The 14182-nt window shown below is 44.0% G+C and overlaps 4 protein-coding genes and 3 non-coding genes across 12 annotated transcripts; 6 read left to right on the top strand and 1 right to left on the bottom strand.

Annotated features, from left to right (window-relative positions):
- The first annotated feature begins 193 nt into the window (after nucleotides 1-193).
- On the top strand, nucleotides 194-3196 carry rpl7a (ribosomal protein L7a). Its single transcript, XM_052050873.1, has 8 exons — nucleotides 194-314; nucleotides 980-1100; nucleotides 1283-1432; nucleotides 1634-1774; nucleotides 2292-2371; nucleotides 2559-2689; nucleotides 2768-2837; nucleotides 3067-3196. Exons 1-8 carry the CDS (start codon nucleotides 312-314, stop codon nucleotides 3169-3171), a joined length of 801 nt encoding a protein of 266 aa, XP_051906833.1. The 5' UTR covers nucleotides 194-311; the 3' UTR covers nucleotides 3172-3196.
- On the top strand, nucleotides 1137-1210 carry LOC127591754 (small nucleolar RNA SNORD24). Its single transcript, XR_007959953.1, has one exon. It is a non-coding gene; the product is annotated as a small nucleolar RNA SNORD24 (small nucleolar RNA).
- LOC127591753 (small nucleolar RNA SNORD36) lies at nucleotides 2147-2221 on the top strand. The gene has a single exon (XR_007959952.1). It is a non-coding gene; the product is annotated as a small nucleolar RNA SNORD36 (small nucleolar RNA).
- Nucleotides 2409-2486, top strand: LOC127591752 (small nucleolar RNA SNORD36). The gene has a single exon (XR_007959951.1). It is a non-coding gene; the product is annotated as a small nucleolar RNA SNORD36 (small nucleolar RNA).
- Nucleotides 3197-3388: 192 nt separating the features above from the next.
- Nucleotides 3389-6042, bottom strand: LOC127591053 (surfeit locus protein 1). Of its 2 annotated transcripts, XM_052050845.1 has the most exons (9): nucleotides 5883-6042; nucleotides 5740-5806; nucleotides 5262-5380; nucleotides 4894-4976; nucleotides 4625-4819; nucleotides 4413-4485; nucleotides 4164-4326; nucleotides 3615-3696; nucleotides 3389-3539 (listed from the first exon to the last, which is right to left on the bottom strand). In XM_052050845.1, the coding sequence occupies exons 1-9, from the start codon at nucleotides 5940-5942 to the stop codon at nucleotides 3473-3475; spliced, it is 909 nt and encodes a 302-aa protein (XP_051906805.1). In that variant the 5' UTR covers nucleotides 5943-6042; the 3' UTR covers nucleotides 3389-3472. The 2 variants fall into 2 exon arrangements, with proteins under 2 accessions (XP_051906805.1, XP_051906806.1); XM_052050846.1 differs by lacking the exon at nucleotides 4894-4976 and having other exon boundaries at nucleotides 4625-4864; nucleotides 5883-5967.
- A 32-nt stretch (nucleotides 6043-6074) lies between these two features.
- On the top strand, nucleotides 6075-8175 carry surf6 (surfeit 6). The gene is made up of 4 exons (XM_052050824.1): nucleotides 6075-6285; nucleotides 6763-6936; nucleotides 7167-7249; nucleotides 7385-8175. Exons 1-4 carry the CDS (start codon nucleotides 6195-6197, stop codon nucleotides 8081-8083), a joined length of 1047 nt encoding a protein of 348 aa, XP_051906784.1. The 5' UTR covers nucleotides 6075-6194; the 3' UTR covers nucleotides 8084-8175.
- Nucleotides 8176-8887: 712 nt separating this feature from the next.
- On the top strand, nucleotides 8888-13973 carry kyat1 (kynurenine aminotransferase 1). 5 transcript variants are annotated; one of them, XM_052050771.1, is made up of 13 exons: nucleotides 8888-9615; nucleotides 9677-9820; nucleotides 10372-10519; nucleotides 10628-10777; nucleotides 10868-10954; nucleotides 11536-11664; nucleotides 11756-11876; nucleotides 12006-12082; nucleotides 12224-12313; nucleotides 12406-12592; nucleotides 12803-12879; nucleotides 13109-13195; nucleotides 13286-13973. In XM_052050771.1, exons 2-13 carry the CDS (start codon nucleotides 9693-9695, stop codon nucleotides 13349-13351), a joined length of 1347 nt encoding a protein of 448 aa, XP_051906731.1. In that variant the 5' UTR covers nucleotides 8888-9615; nucleotides 9677-9692; the 3' UTR covers nucleotides 13352-13973. The 5 variants fall into 5 exon arrangements, with proteins under 5 accessions (XP_051906731.1, XP_051906733.1, XP_051906730.1 ...); XM_052050770.1 differs by having other exon boundaries at nucleotides 8889-9615; nucleotides 9762-9820; XM_052050772.1 differs by having other exon boundaries at nucleotides 8889-9676; nucleotides 9762-9820.
- Nucleotides 13974-14182: the final 209 nt, after the last annotated feature.

Here is a 14182-nt window from a genome sequence, read left to right as displayed (position 1 = left end):
ACATTAAACACATATTTTTGTAGGAATTTGAATATGTGGGAAAAAATGCATTACATATCTAAACTATCATGTAAATATAAATAGAATCAACGGTAATGTTATGCCTCAGGCTAGAATTACGTCCATAATTTCCGTGTGTAACGCCGATCTTGGCAATGCTGGAGAATGTTTTCATCTCAGAGAATGAATGGAGAGCAGCTGTCAAAACTGATCCCAAATCAGCCAATCGAGACCACGTTGCTCAGGAAGCGAAGCCTCGCGGTACTTCCGTTTCCGAGCAGCCGTTGCTCCTCCTTTCTGCCTGAACCGACATGGTGGGTACATAGTGGCGTTTACTCCGCAAATGTTGTCGATGTTGTATCCGTCTGCATCCTTGTTTCATCGCTACGTTTCATGCCGTAATGTTTAACGGAATATCACAAGGGACCTGTTTTACAGCTGCACGTCGTTATTTGTCGCCGCAGTATGTTTATATATTTTTAAAAACGAGAGAGCATCCTCGGTGATTACCGGCGTTGGTATCCCTGCGGCCGCTAGCCTCAATGCTAAGGTTAACGTGCGGTGAAAAGACTTAATTTCCACGTGGAATTTCCCTTTTCGTTACTTTTATTCCTCGTACGTAGATGTTTTATTTGAACTCCGCTTAGTTTGGCTCAGGAGGGACGCTCGAGCCTCGCTTGTAATAGTACGACGAGGCCTGTTAAGTAATGTGGCAATTGTCAAGTTGTCTTTTGGGTTAGTGAATGTAGGCTGTTCTTATTCAGTTGCGCCGTCGCAAAGGCTATCACAGCTGCAATCATATCGACGTTTTTTAATTGCCTTTTTGAGACGAAGTGTTTTTTTTTCTATTATTGTCTTGTTGGCTTAATTAGGATTTTAATCAATCTTGAATTTTGACACCAGCATTCAATAGCTTTTTACGTATGATTTACTCATGCACATTCTGAAGGTTTTCAAGGTTTTTATTTGTGTGTGATAGCCCAAGGGAAAGAAGGCAAAGGGGAAGAAGGTGGCACCCGCCCCTGTGGTGGCCAAGAAACAGGAGGTTAAGAAAGTGGTCAACCCCCTGTTTGAGAAGAGGCCAAAGAACTTTGGCATCGGTGAGTTCGCAGACAACCCTTTGTCACAAAATGTAGCGCAAATGATGTAAGCGAATATTTGCTATCTTACTACCACTGAAGACAATCTTCCCACCAAGATCGCTGATGCGCACTTGTACTCGTATGAAAAGCTCTTGGCTATGTGTGCCTGTCTTGTAACCGTTTTCATTGTCTTTCTGCAGGCCAGGATATTCAGCCCAAGCGTGACTTGACACGCTTTGTGAAATGGCCTCGCTACATCCGCCTGCAGAGGCAGCGTGCCATCCTCTACAAACGCTTGAAGGTACCCCCCGCGATCAACCAGTTCACCCAGGCCCTGGACAGACAAACGGGTACGACCTCCTTCCCTCCTGTTTGGCCTTCCTCGCACATGACTCAAATGCGATGTTTGCCATCTTAACACGCGTGGTGGCGTTTTTTATCACCAAGTTGTTGGTTGATGCGTCTTCGTGACCTATCGTCAAATACGTTTTTGGCCATTTCATGAGTTTGTCACGTTGGTCCATTTTCTGTACTTTCCCCCTCCCCTGCAGCCACACAGCTGTTCAAGCTGGCCCACAAGTACAGGCCCGAGACCAAGCAAGAGAAGAAGAAGAGGCTGTTGGCCCGCGCTGAGCAAAAGGCGGCCGGCAAAGGCGATACCCCCACAAAGAGGCCCCCCGTCCTCCGTGCAGGTGAGCAGTGAAGAGAGCAACCAATTTGAGGCCTTGTCCACATGTACATGGGTATCGAAATCACACAGAGCAGGAAATTTTATGTGCCAAACAGATGTAAGACGCATTAAATAAAATAAACGGGCACAAATTATGCACCAGCTAATGTTGGCGCACAGCCATCGGTAGCAGCAGGAGGACTTAAATTTAATTGGTGGAAAATTCTCCCCTCTGAATAGAAAGGGTTTATGGCTGTCGGGATTGTCTTCTGTATTGCTGCAGTGCATTTTGGGATATGTTTTCAAGTGACCATTGGTTAATTGCAGCAGCCACTTTGTATCGACCCATGTTGTGTGACCCTGGTCTCAAGTGTCCAAAATCAAAGTGGCCTCAATGCAATGATGTGACTTGAATTTCTTCACCTGAGACTCATCGTGATGTTTTATGAGCTTTTTAACCCTGAGCACTGGCCTTTCAAGGCCTTCTGTAGCCCGCAGCCCCTTATCTTTTTGAAAGTGACCATGTTCCTCTCCTCCAGGTGTCAACACTGTCACATCTCTGGTGGAAAGCAAGAAGGCCCAGCTGGTGGTTATCGCCCACGATGTGGACCCCATCGAGGTAAGCTGACGCAAGTTTGCCTTGCGTGACATTCTCTCGGCAATGATGTCTGAATTTCTTCACCTGAATCATCCCATGTGGATCAAAACATACGAGCTTTTTAACCCTGAGCCAAAAGACCACCCCCTGTACCAACAGTCATGTGAGGTGAAATGCTAACCTGGCATTTTCCCGCTCTGCTCTTTAGTTGGTGGTCTTCCTGCCTGCCCTGTGCCGCAAGATGGGCGTCCCATACTGCATTGTGAAGGGCAAAGCTCGCCTGGGCAAGCTGGTGCACAGGAAGACGTGCACCTCGGTGGCTTTCACGCAGACAAACCCGTAAGCAAATAAATCAATTTTATCCAGAATCTTCCACCCCTTTACGACCTTACTCAGTAATTGCGCCTTTTTTTTCAGTGAGGACAAAGGTGCCCTTGCCAAGCTAGTGGAAGCCATCAAGACAAACTATAATGACAGATACGAGGAGGTGAGAGTTCCTTGTCGACTTTAAAATGTGTTAATCGCTCTCTATCCATTGAATGGTGTCAGAAATCGCCAATAATGAGAGCCAATCAGGACATTAGAAATCATGCTTTCACGACTCAACGGGGATTTTTATACAGTGGACTTTTCAGAGTCCGATATAAAAATTTCCCATATGGCGTGTGGAAATACTGAAAATGTTAAACATAGGACTTTTCTTGCCCCTTTTGCAGATCCGTCGTCACTGGGGAGGCAACATCATGGGCCCCAAGTCCACCGCTCGCATCGCCAAGCTGGAGAAGGCAAAGGCCAAGGAGTTGGCAACCAAGCTTGGTTAAATTCTTTGGAATAAAAAAATAAATATAGTTTGAATGTTGGAGTTTTTTCAAAATCTTGCCTAATTGGAGGCATTTTGTTTTGGGTGATTGGTTGAAATTGTGTGCACCATTGCAATCGCTAATGGCATGTCACTAAATTGTGTGAACTGACAATCATTGGAAGTTTCTCCAAATGTCACCAATTCATTTTGGGTGGGACAATTCACTTCACTCCTGATTCAAGTCACTCAACACCCCCAAAAGTTTTAATATAGATTGCTACATCAGAAGAGTTTACGCAGACAAATTCAGCATATTTGTTTTACAATTTAAGCTTCTTGATGAACTTTGCATACCACATGTAGGCAGTGCTCGCACACAGGCCATACCTTGAAGACAGAAAAAGCAGATACATTTGTAGAAGAAAATTAATTTAAGTACATGACTCACAAAACGTAGCCTACCAGGTGATAATGTACTGCATGTGTTCATTCCTCAGCGTCACCCTTGTCTGCCCACCGACTGGCCCTCCTGGGATGGTGCTGGCTGGAAAACATTTCCTCTTAGGCAATTTGTATGATGGCAAAGAAATGCTCAGCCAAGAGTCCAGTGATGGAAGGGGAAAAAAGTACTTATTTGTACTTGAGTAGAGACAGTTGTACAAAAAAAAGGGGTATGGACTCGAATGCATTTTGTAGTCACAGATATCCTCTAAAGGTGCCATAGTTCATGGGTGCCAAGATGGCAACAAACCATTACTTCAGTTGAAGCTTGAATCAGTTCAACATAGTTCCTTGGCACCAGGTCGCCACAAGACAGTGGCACTACATTTGTCTGAAGTTCTTCAACTCGCCCAAAAAGAGATTTGGTTGGTGACATGCCCCAAATGTGAATTTTTAGACAAATTTAAATTTGAAATGCAAAACCACAAATATACATTGAAAAACCTACTCAAGCATATGTGTTTGTACTTTGTTACTTCCCACCACTGGTCACATGATGTGCAACGTTACCAAGGTCAGCATCAATGAAAATGGGTAGAGCTCCGGTCACGTCTGACATTGCTTCCAAGTCGCGGAAGTGCCATCGGTTTCTTTCGGGGTCATTGCTGGGCATAAAGGGTTTGCGGGGCTCCGTCAGCCTGACCACCCCGACCACCTCTACCTCATCCTCCACCTGCACGTGCAAATGACCATACACCTTGCTGAGACTAAAGTTGAGGGTTTAAAAATAAAAAAAAGGCTTTGGGGTACAGTACTCACCTGGCCCTTCACCCTGCTGTCTGGTCTCATCTTCTGCTTGGGGACGTAGCCTCGGTTCACCAGGATGGTGATGCTGAGTATATCATCAAATGGAAGGAAATGAGCGTTTTTGGCTACATATTTTTAACGTTTTTGGCTACATATTTTTAAATGACTAAATAGATAGATATTTGTATCGTATTCTAAAAAACTCAGTCTAGCATTTCATTTACCCAAGGTCCGTGCAGTGAAAGGGTGTGATAACGTTTGCGCCGACCGACTCGCCGCTGGACGTCAACCGGCCCGCCATCCTGGCCTCCTTTTCAGGGTCGACGGGCGAACGCGGCAGGACGTACAGCTCCTTGTCGTGCTCGTAGCGGCCGCGCACGCGCACCCGCCTGTACTCCAGGCCCGTCAGCTCCAGGGGGCTGCAGAGGGAAAATCTTAGGTCGGTTTCCGGCCCACCGCATTTCCTGCAACCGCCTGGAGGTAGCGCACTCACTCAATTGGAAGTGGAATGGGCTCGGCTGTGGTGAGTCTGGTCAGTTCATCGATCAGCTGTAATTTCCACTGCCGACGTTTCACCTTGATGTAATTAAAATAATAATGATTAAAAAAATATTCATATGACAATGAGACTCTACTTTTTACAGTGAGTTTAGTTTTTGAAATTCAAAATTATATGTATATATAAAGAGTAATTATTTTAATATATTTTACATTATTTGCTTTTGCAAATTAAACTTCACTTTCAATTAATTCTTTTTAGAATGTATTTTATATTATATTTATATTTTTTCAATAATTGCCATTTCTTTTCCAAATATTCTCAATAATTTTTAGAAAAATGTCAATGTTAGAAGTGCGTACCTGCCAGGTACCGAGGCCAAACGTGGTAGCCGGGATGAGCAGCAGGAACCATTTAAGAAAAGTGTCTTCTCCGGTCGCCGCCACCGAACTGGACGAATGCCGCTGCGCAATCCACCTGACTGGAGAATAACACCAATTATAAATTAATATTAGGATCCCTCTACCATTATTTATATACGAGTGAAATTAGATTATATCATGACTTTTACATCTTGTGTTTGTGAAGAATGGAAGACAATATTTTATTCAAGTGACAATTCCAAATTTGGTCTAAAGTAGTGATTCCCATGGGAGAGACGCCTAACAATGGAACATGTCAATGAACAACAACTCTAGATTCCTCCGCATAGGGCCACCTGACAAGCGCTTCATCATTTATAGATGAGAATCATGGTAATATCAGAGAAACACACTTTTTAAAAAAATTAACAAAGAAATTTAAATACATTATAATATACTTTAAATACTTTAGTATTACCATCTGTTCGTCTGAAGAGAGGCGTTTTACTCAGGCAAAGAGACCTCTTGGCGTGAACGACATTCGTCTGCAATAACATTCATCTATCAAACACTTAAGAAAAAAAGACACTCTTTATTTTAAGTGTCTTTAAGAAAACTTACGTGTTTTAAAGTGGTCAACGATCTGCTGCAGGAAACCAGCAGCGTTTTTAGCGAAAACATACTGAGACAACCTTTATCACCGATGCAGCTACGTAAGTGACATGTTACTAAATGTTGTGAAGAAGTGGGGAGTTATTTTGCTGTTACTACTTCCTGTATTTTTATGCAATAACTGCTTCCGGGTCCGTCACCCTCATTTTTTTTTCACCCCCGCCCACACGTGCGCGTGGATGCGTTTCTTACCAAATGGAAGCGCTCCATGTTCTGTATAAAGAAACATTTAAAATACAATAAAAACCGTCAATTTTCTACATGGATCTCGCAGCAAGGGATTCCTACATCCAGAAATTTGCCAGGAAAGAGTTAAATCAGCAGAAGCAGGAAGCAAAGAAGAGGCCATTCGGTAACCTTTTTTTGTTTTATTTATGGCGTTTTTTTTAAACATAGTTATATAAATTTGAATATATCTTCCCTTGTGCGAAAATGTATATCAGTGCACCACCTTCATTGACTCAAATCTTGCATTTAATTATTTCCAGAAGTGGCAGAAGTATACGCTCTCTGCCCTTATGCACTTTAATGCTGTTAATGATACTGCTCCCGATAGTGTTTAGGCTAGGCTATTTGATTTCAATGAGGTTTGGGTCTAGATCTAATCCACAAACTACTGAAAGTGAGGTATATGTATAATTACTTTTGTTTGTTTGTTTTTTTTCTGACCTGAGAAAATTCCCTTGAGATCTTGTTTGCAAGGGGTCCCACAAATTCACTGATATCCATCCAGCAATTTCTGTACCAACTTTAATATCCGTATTTATTTGAATTCACACACTTCCTTGTGAAAGATTAGTCAATATTTTTTTCCTCTCTTTTCTTTCAGCTCCATTCAAGGGCCAGAATGATGGCGGTCCACCACAGAAGAAGAAAAAGTGCAAAAAGAAGTCATTCAAAAATGAAAAGAAGCAAAGTGTGACACCTCCAAACAAGTCCAGTCCAAAGTCGGCACACAACGGACACTTGAAAGTGAACACAAAACGCGCGGCAGATACAGGAGGTACACAAACTCGCTCAAACATCAGAGTGCATTAAAATCGGTGCATGTTTTACTTATTTTTTAACACCTTAATTTTATTCTTGGCTCCTTTTGTACGGCAACTCAATTTTGCCGTTTTAATCTTTTGCCTTTTCATAGGGCCAACATTCCAGACTTCTAGTTTTACCTCTCGCGTGCCCTTTAAACTTATTAAAACCCGCTTGAACTTAGTCCGCTTCCTTCTTTTTAAGGGGCAAATGTGAAGGACACTTTCTCTGCCTTTGATGTTTTACGGAAGAGGCTTCACGAGAAGATTGAAGAGGCCAGAGCACAGGTATGAAGATGGAGACTGTTGTACAATTTCTGAAATGAAAGAATGTATTCCTTGAGTTGAGAGATTTGTCTTTATGCAAGGAGCATAGACGATGTTGTTGTCATTATTCAGAATGTGTCATTTCATTTTTGGCAGGGAGCCCCAAAGGAGGCGCTGTCAGAGGCTGTCCAGGCCAAACGGGCCAAGCGGAAACTGGAGCGTGAGCGCAAGAAGCGAAAGAAGAAGGAATTCCAGTTGAAGAAGATGGCAGAAGCCCAAAGCAAGCAGGCCGAGGTGAAGAAGGAAGAGAAGGACGAACAGAAAGTGGCCCCCACGGCCATAAACAAGCGACAAGAGGGCGCCGTGATCTTCAACATGGTGGAGACGGTGGAGGAGGAGTACATGGACAAGGTCATGAAGAAGAAGGCCAAGAAGCAGCACATCAAGGGTCAAATCACGCCGCTGTCCGGGCGCAACTACAAGCAGCTGCTGAGCCGGCTAGAAGCGCGCAAGGACAAACTGGACAAGTTGCGGGAGACGGACGAGGTCAAGGCCCAGGAGGTGGAGGCCAGGATGAAGTGGACCAACGCACTGTACAAGGCCGAGGGTATCAAGATCAAGGACGATGAGGACATGCTGCGCACTGCCCTGGCCAACAAGGAGAAGAAGCGCAGCCGGCGGAAGAAGCAATGGGATGGGCGCAGCCAGATGGTCGTGGAGAAGATGCAGAAGAGGCAGGACAAGCGACGCAGGAACATCCAGAAGAGGAAGATCACCAAAGTGGAGAAAAAGAAGAACAAGGCCAGAAAGAAGGGCAGAGTTCTTCCCGAGGACTTGAAGAAAGCCAACTTGTAGTTACGAGCGGCAACGGTGCTTCCCATTTCTCGTTCAATGGGTGGGACACAAATGCTAACTGATTTTAAACTATAAACAAAATGATACAAACACCCAGTGTATGTTTTACTGTGTTGCTTTTTGTCAGTGGTTAATTGTCCGTTTGGATGTTGTGTGCGTGTAAAGAGGTGCTGTGCGCGCTCGCGCGACCAACCATGTGTTTTTGTTTGTTTTTACATGTTTGTTTGTGTTTTGGCGCCTGGTAGTCCAGTGGTTAGCACGTCGGCTTCACAGTGTGGAGGTACCGGGTTCGTTTCCAGCTCCGGCCTCCCTGTGTGGAGTTTGCATGTTCTCCCCGGGCCTGCGTGGGTTTTCCCCGGGTGCTCCGGTTTCCTCCCACATTCCAAAAAAACATGCGTGGCAGGCTGATTGAACACTCTAAATTGACCCTAGGTGTGAGCGCGGATCGTTGTTCGTCTCTGTGTGCCCTGCGATTGGCTGGCAACCGATTCAGGGTGTCCCCCGCCTACTGCCCGAAGACAGCTGGGATAGGCTCCAGCAACCCCCCGCGACCCTAGTGAGGATCAAGCGGTACGGAAGATGAATGAATGAATGTTTGTGTTTTTCAGTGTGTGGGGTTATTTGAATAGAGTGTGTTTTTTGTTTGTGCTAAATTTTGTGTTTGAGTGTCTTATGGTTTCAGTGTGTTTTTTTCAAAGTGTCTGTGTTGTGTTTGAGTGTACCTGTATTTTTGTGTGTATCTGTTTTTTGAGTTTGTGAATGTGTACCTCTGAGCGTGAATGTCTGGAGCCTGTGTGTGTGCTTGAGGATGTTTCTCCAAGTGTTTTGTGGTGTGTGTGTCTGCTTTTTAGTGGCTGTGTTGTTTATTTTAGTGTGTGAGCCTTTTATGGATCTCGCTCTGTGTGTTTTTGTATCAGTGTGTTGTTTCAAGTTATGTGTGTATTCCAATGTTTGTCTATGAGTGTGCCCTTCTTGATTTTTTTTAATACGTACCTACGGATTACGTACACCTACGCGAAAGGTTTTCCTTTCGGGCAACAAAAAATATGTTGTTTTCTTTTTTCCTTTTGTTGTTTCTAAGAAATGTCAGTTTCTAGCAACCATGCTTCCTCTGTTGAATAGATGCTAAGAAATCGGGAATCTGTAAACGAACAAGAAATTATTTTGTTTCAACAGTCCCGTGCAGAAAATGTATTTAATCTTAGTATTCAGGTGGTGGCAGAATGTTGTTTTATGTATTTTAATTTGATATTATTTTTATTATACTTCCAGCGACGTCTCCCGACCATCTTGTCCCGCCCATCCCGGAAGTGATTTAAAGACGAGAGCGATCGCTCACTGCTACGCGCTAAATTGTCACATAAAACACATTGTTAAATTTCAGATTTCTAATACGCTTTGCTTCCCCCCCCCCCCCCCCATTTATTTAAAGACACTCTTCTATCACAATGTTTCTTTAACCGATGGGAATACTCATCAGGAATCTTGTGACTGCAAGTCAGTGCACCGCTGCTCTTCGAAAGTTCCCCAAGGTACGTGCGGGTGGATATGATCTTAATCCTTTGCGATCTTTGGTTTCGAACGTTCCCCAAGGTATGTGCGGGTGTATATGATCTTAATCCTTTGCGACCTTTGGTTTGTGCATATTTGTTTTCCTCTCGTCTTCTTCCACGACCAGAAAATCATGTCACGACGGCTAAACGCGAGCAGGACCGAAGGGGTCGACAAAAACGTTTGGTAAGAAACGGAACAGGTTCATGTCAACGAGTGCAAATGACTAACTAACAAGAACAAATCTGGCATATGCTGTTATTTATTTATTTTACATAGATATATTAAATAATTTTAATTTTTGCTCGACTCTTTGCTTCTGATCTTTAAAAGGTAAGTTCAATGTAAAAGTAACTTGTGGACTTTAGTTGTACAAATTGTCCACAATAATCACTATTTTTATTTGTTCACTAGGGGCTTTTTGCATGTGGTCTCAGTACTTTGGCCCTTCCCACAACTCCACACTTAAAGCATTCATAAGTGCCTGTTGTCATGCTTTTTTTTTTTTGCTGATCATATTATATCACTTTGAGCAAACAAAAACAAGACTCAAAATAAGAGTCTGGCATGTTGTGGCTCAACGTAGTACTATAGTGAAGGCGCGCGACCCTAAATTGCAATCAACCTATGTTATGTAAAAACCCATTAAAAACAATTGCTTCATAAAATTGCACTTTGTGAAAGAATACAAATAGTGGACAAATTCTGACATCAAAGCTGCTTTTCTCATCCAACAGGGTGGAGTTCACCCAGATGGCAGCCGAATACAACCCTGTCAACCTCGGGCAGGGTTTTCCGGACTTCGCCCCTCCGCAATACATCCAAGATGCCTTCTGTGAAGCCTTGCGTGGCGGTCCCTCCATGCACCAGTACACACGCGCTTTTGTGAGTTTACTGAGGCTGTGTTCAAAATTGCTCCCTTTACAGGACATTAAATTTCTCTCTCTTGCTCACTCATGACCATCTCTCTCTCTGTCATCCCCACCCCACCAGGGCCATCCACGTCTGGTAAATAGTCTAGCCAAATTCTTCACCGGCATCGTGGGACACCATATCGATCCCATGGAGGACGTTTTGGTGACGGTGGGCGCTTACCAGGCGCTCTACTGCGCTTTCCAGGCACTGGTGGATGAGGGAGATGAGGTGCATGCTCTTAAGCCTGTTTCTGAAGGCTACTGGTCATTTTGGGTGACTATTTTGTGGGGTAAATGTACCCAAATGTGTTTCCCCCAGGTGATCATAGTGGAGCCTTTCTTTGACTGCTATCAGCCCATGGTCAAGATGGTGGGCGGGAAGGGGGTTTACATCCCTCTAAGGCCAGTAAGTACCCTTATCTGTCATCTCCTGATTTTTGTAATGGCCTGTTAATGCCACAAAGGCACTTTTTTCACACAAGGCAGTGTGAAAATGGCCTGACTAAGCTGATTAGCTCTCACCCTGGGCTTTAATCTAAGGCAGCGTGGGCAAACTACGGCCCGCGGGCCGGATCCGGCCCATTGGTCTTTTTAATCCGGCCCGCCGAAGATTGGTGCACAATTATGATTGCATTCATTTCGTTTCGTTTGGACTTGTAATGACAGGTATTTCAACACCAGGTGGCGCAGTTCTTCAAGTTGCAGAGCACAGGGAGGGAGGGGAAGACGAAGAAAGAGGGGGCTCAGTACACATCCTTGAAGAGAACCGGTGCTGAGTGTGATGGTGGAGGATAATGTTACATTATTACTGGCATACAAAGACATTGTGCTATCTTCTTTATTTTCTATTTCTAACTTTTGGCCCTGCCCTCCACAATATTTTCTGCTTCTCATTTGGCCACCACGGGAAAATAATTGCCCACCCCTGATCTAAGGTATGCCTTAATGATGGTTTGCTCCAAATCTATTCCCCCCACCCCCTCACAGAAAGTGGAAGGCGGGGATGGCGCCATGTCAAGCGGCGACTGGGTCCTATCTGCTGACGAGCTGGCCAGTAAATTTACTCCACGCACCAAAGCAATCGTCATCAACACGCCCAACAACCCGATGGGAAAGGTCAGAAGTGAAGTCGCGCTTCGTGCGGTTTGCCGAAACAGCGCAGAGTCATCATTTTATTTTTCGTCTCGGGACATTAACATCATTGCAGGTCTACAAGAGGGAAGAACTGCAAGTGATCGCCGACCTGTGCATCAAGCATGACGTGCTGTGTTTCAGTGATGAGGTGTACGAGTGGCTCACCTATGACGGAGCCAAGCATGTCAAAATAGGTGAGGGGAAATACTGCAAAAGAAATCGCAACACTTGTAAATACATACAGTACATACAATAAATCGTATCACCACAAGAATCTTTCCCAAGGGAGATAATAATGCAAGCGTGTTTGACTTTATTGACAGCCAGCCTGCCCGGCATGTGGGAGCGGACCGTAACGGTCGGTAGCGCGGGCAAGACCTTCAGTGCTACGGGATGGAAGGTGACCAATTGATGTGGGCTGTGGGGGTTCACTTGTAAAACTGATACCCCCAAATCTCAAATTTTCAGAGAGTAGAGCATGTAGGTAATAAACAGTATGTTAGGCAGCCATCATTTTCTTGTGGATTGTTCTTTTGTCCAGGTGGGCTGGGCGATTGGTGCTGGACGCCTCCTGAAGCACATGAAGACCATCCATCAGAACAGCGTCTACCACTGTGCCACTGCTGCTCAGGTGACGACAATCACAACAAGGACAACAGGAAATAGATACTGTTTTATTTGATCGTCTTATGTCCACCACACTTGCTCGGGCCTACCTTGCAGGAGGCAGTAGCTCGCGGCTTTGAGCGTGAGCTGGAACTATTTGGCTCTTCGAAAAGCTACTTCCGTCAGCTGCCGGCAACGGTGAACCGAAAGCGGGAGAAGCTGGCAATGTGTCTGGAGAGCGTAGGCCTGAAGCCTATTATGCCCCAGGGGGGCTACTTCATGATAACTGACATCTCCTCTGTCGGTGAGCAAGCAGTCACAAGGAGGTTGGGGGGGGGGGGTTTCTTGCAGAGAAAATTTCCATCCATCCATTATCTGAACTTCTTATCCTCATGAGGGTCGCGGGCGTCCTGGAGCCTATCCCTGCTGTTTTTTTGGGCAGTCAATCGCAGGGCACACATAGACAACCAACATGACACGGCATGTTGTGAACTCAACTTCCTTTTCTCCACAGAGGTGGATCTTAATGACCCAAGTACAAAAGACGAATCCTACGACTTCAGATTCGTCAAATGGCTCATTAAAGAAAAGGTAAATTCAGAATTTGATTGATTCAGTTACCTTTCCTCACAGGTCGAACAAAAATCTGTCACCAGGGTAAAACATTGTGTGATTCCCTAATGCTCACTGAACTGAAATGATGTGACAGCTGATGCCTGAACAAAGTTTAGAGATGTAGATTTGGTCAAAATTATGTATCTTTCGAGGTTTCTGCTGTAAATTTTGTTTTTGTTTTTTAATCTATGGGCTGTTTCCGCAGGGCTTGGCGACAATACCAGTGTCAGCCTTCTTTAGTCCGGAGCATGGCAAAGATTTTGACAAATACATCCGATTTTGCTTCATCAAGGTAAAACACCCTGTGATGTTCCTTTTCATTTGACTCTTTTGTATCTATGATACAAACAGATTTTTTATTTTTTTAATGTCCGTATCTCAGGAGGACTCCACCCTGGATGCAGCAGAGGCCATCCTGAGAAAGTGGAATACTCCACATGATGTTTGATCTCACTTCCTACACTACCCGTCCAGATTTCAATTGATTCAGTGAACACCAGCCATAATGAGCCTCTTTCTATATTTATACAATTCTGACAAAAGGTTTGGGATATTGGATTCTGGGGTGAAATTTCAGGCTCAACCAACAGTAAAATTGACTTATGTTTACATACAGTCAGTTAAGGTTCATCCTGAGATTTCACTTTAAAGCCCAATGCCCCAAATTTAAGGTGTGTCGTGCATTTATGCAAAACGTCCTCACTGTCCGAGCCTTTTTTGCCACTATAGTAGATTTTGTTTCGTTTGTGTGTCCATAAATGTCATCACTCAGGCTTTGTGATTTTTTTGTTCGGCTTGGTGGTTTTATCCCTAGCCATTTTGACCATTTCTAAAGTGTCCTTGAGCAAGATACTGAACCCCCAGTAGTTCCTGATGCTCCGTCATCAATAGGTGAATGCATGCAGTAACAGTTAATGTGGGAGCGGTTTTGAGTACCCATTAACCATAATTTTAACGAACTGTGAATGAACTAGTTTGAAGTATTATTGTATCCGTCGTCATTTTGATTGAAATGAAATGCTGTTACCTTTGGGTTTTTAATTGATTAAAATAAAGCAACGTTTATTGAACGGTTTGGTTTCTCTTTCATGGTGTCTGCTTCAGTGAAGACACGCCCCACCATCTAACGGGATAAAACTGTGCCATATATATCTGAAGCATATCACAATCAAGTTTATCTAATTTATCCACTATAGTGGTATAAACAACCAAATGTAAATGAGATGTAGTTTAGCAAACTCATCAGAATGCATAAGATTTTTTATTGGGCACCGTTATG

Source organism: Hippocampus zosterae, chromosome 18 (assembly GCF_025434085.1).
Source record: "Hippocampus zosterae strain Florida chromosome 18, ASM2543408v3, whole genome shotgun sequence".
Classification (NCBI taxonomy): Eukaryota; Metazoa; Chordata; class Actinopteri; order Syngnathiformes; family Syngnathidae; genus Hippocampus; species Hippocampus zosterae.
Note: the sequence above shows the minus strand (reverse complement) of the source record. Positions and strands in the feature narration are given on the sequence as shown.

Bases quoted from the DNA above. Each gene is read 5' to 3' on its own strand.
- rpl7a (XM_052050873.1), top strand. The intron at 1,775-2,291 runs GTGAGCAGTGAA...CCTCTCCTCCAG, and splicing joins GCCCCCCGTCCTCCGTGCAG to GTGTCAACACTGTCACATCT. The intron at 2,838-3,066 runs GTGAGAGTTCCT...CCCCTTTTGCAG, and splicing joins ATAATGACAGATACGAGGAG to ATCCGTCGTCACTGGGGAGG.
- LOC127591053 (XM_052050845.1), bottom strand. From the start codon at position 5,942: ATGTTTTCGCTAAAAACGCTGCTGGTTTCCTGCAGCAGATCGTTGACC. The intron at 5,807-5,882 runs GTAAGTTTTCTT...ATGTTATTGCAG, and splicing joins CGTTGACCACTTTAAAACAC to ACGAATGTCGTTCACGCCAA. The intron at 3,540-3,614 runs GTAGGCTACGTT...TCTGTCTTCAAG, and splicing joins ATGCAGTACATTATCACCTG to GTATGGCCTGTGTGCGAGCA.
- kyat1 (XM_052050771.1), top strand. From the start codon at position 9,693: ATGATCTTAATCCTTTGCGACCTTTGGTTTGTGCATATTTGTTTTCCT. The intron at 9,821-10,371 runs GTAAGAAACGGA...CTCATCCAACAG, and splicing joins GGGGTCGACAAAAACGTTTG to GGTGGAGTTCACCCAGATGG. The intron at 11,665-11,755 runs GTCAGAAGTGAA...ACATCATTGCAG, and splicing joins CCAACAACCCGATGGGAAAG to GTCTACAAGAGGGAAGAACT.
- surf6 (XM_052050824.1), top strand. From the start codon at position 6,195: ATGGATCTCGCAGCAAGGGATTCCTACATCCAGAAATTTGCCAGGAAA. The intron at 6,937-7,166 runs GTACACAAACTC...CTTCTTTTTAAG, and splicing joins ACGCGCGGCAGATACAGGAG to GGGCAAATGTGAAGGACACT. The intron at 7,250-7,384 runs GTATGAAGATGG...CATTTTTGGCAG, and splicing joins TTGAAGAGGCCAGAGCACAG to GGAGCCCCAAAGGAGGCGCT.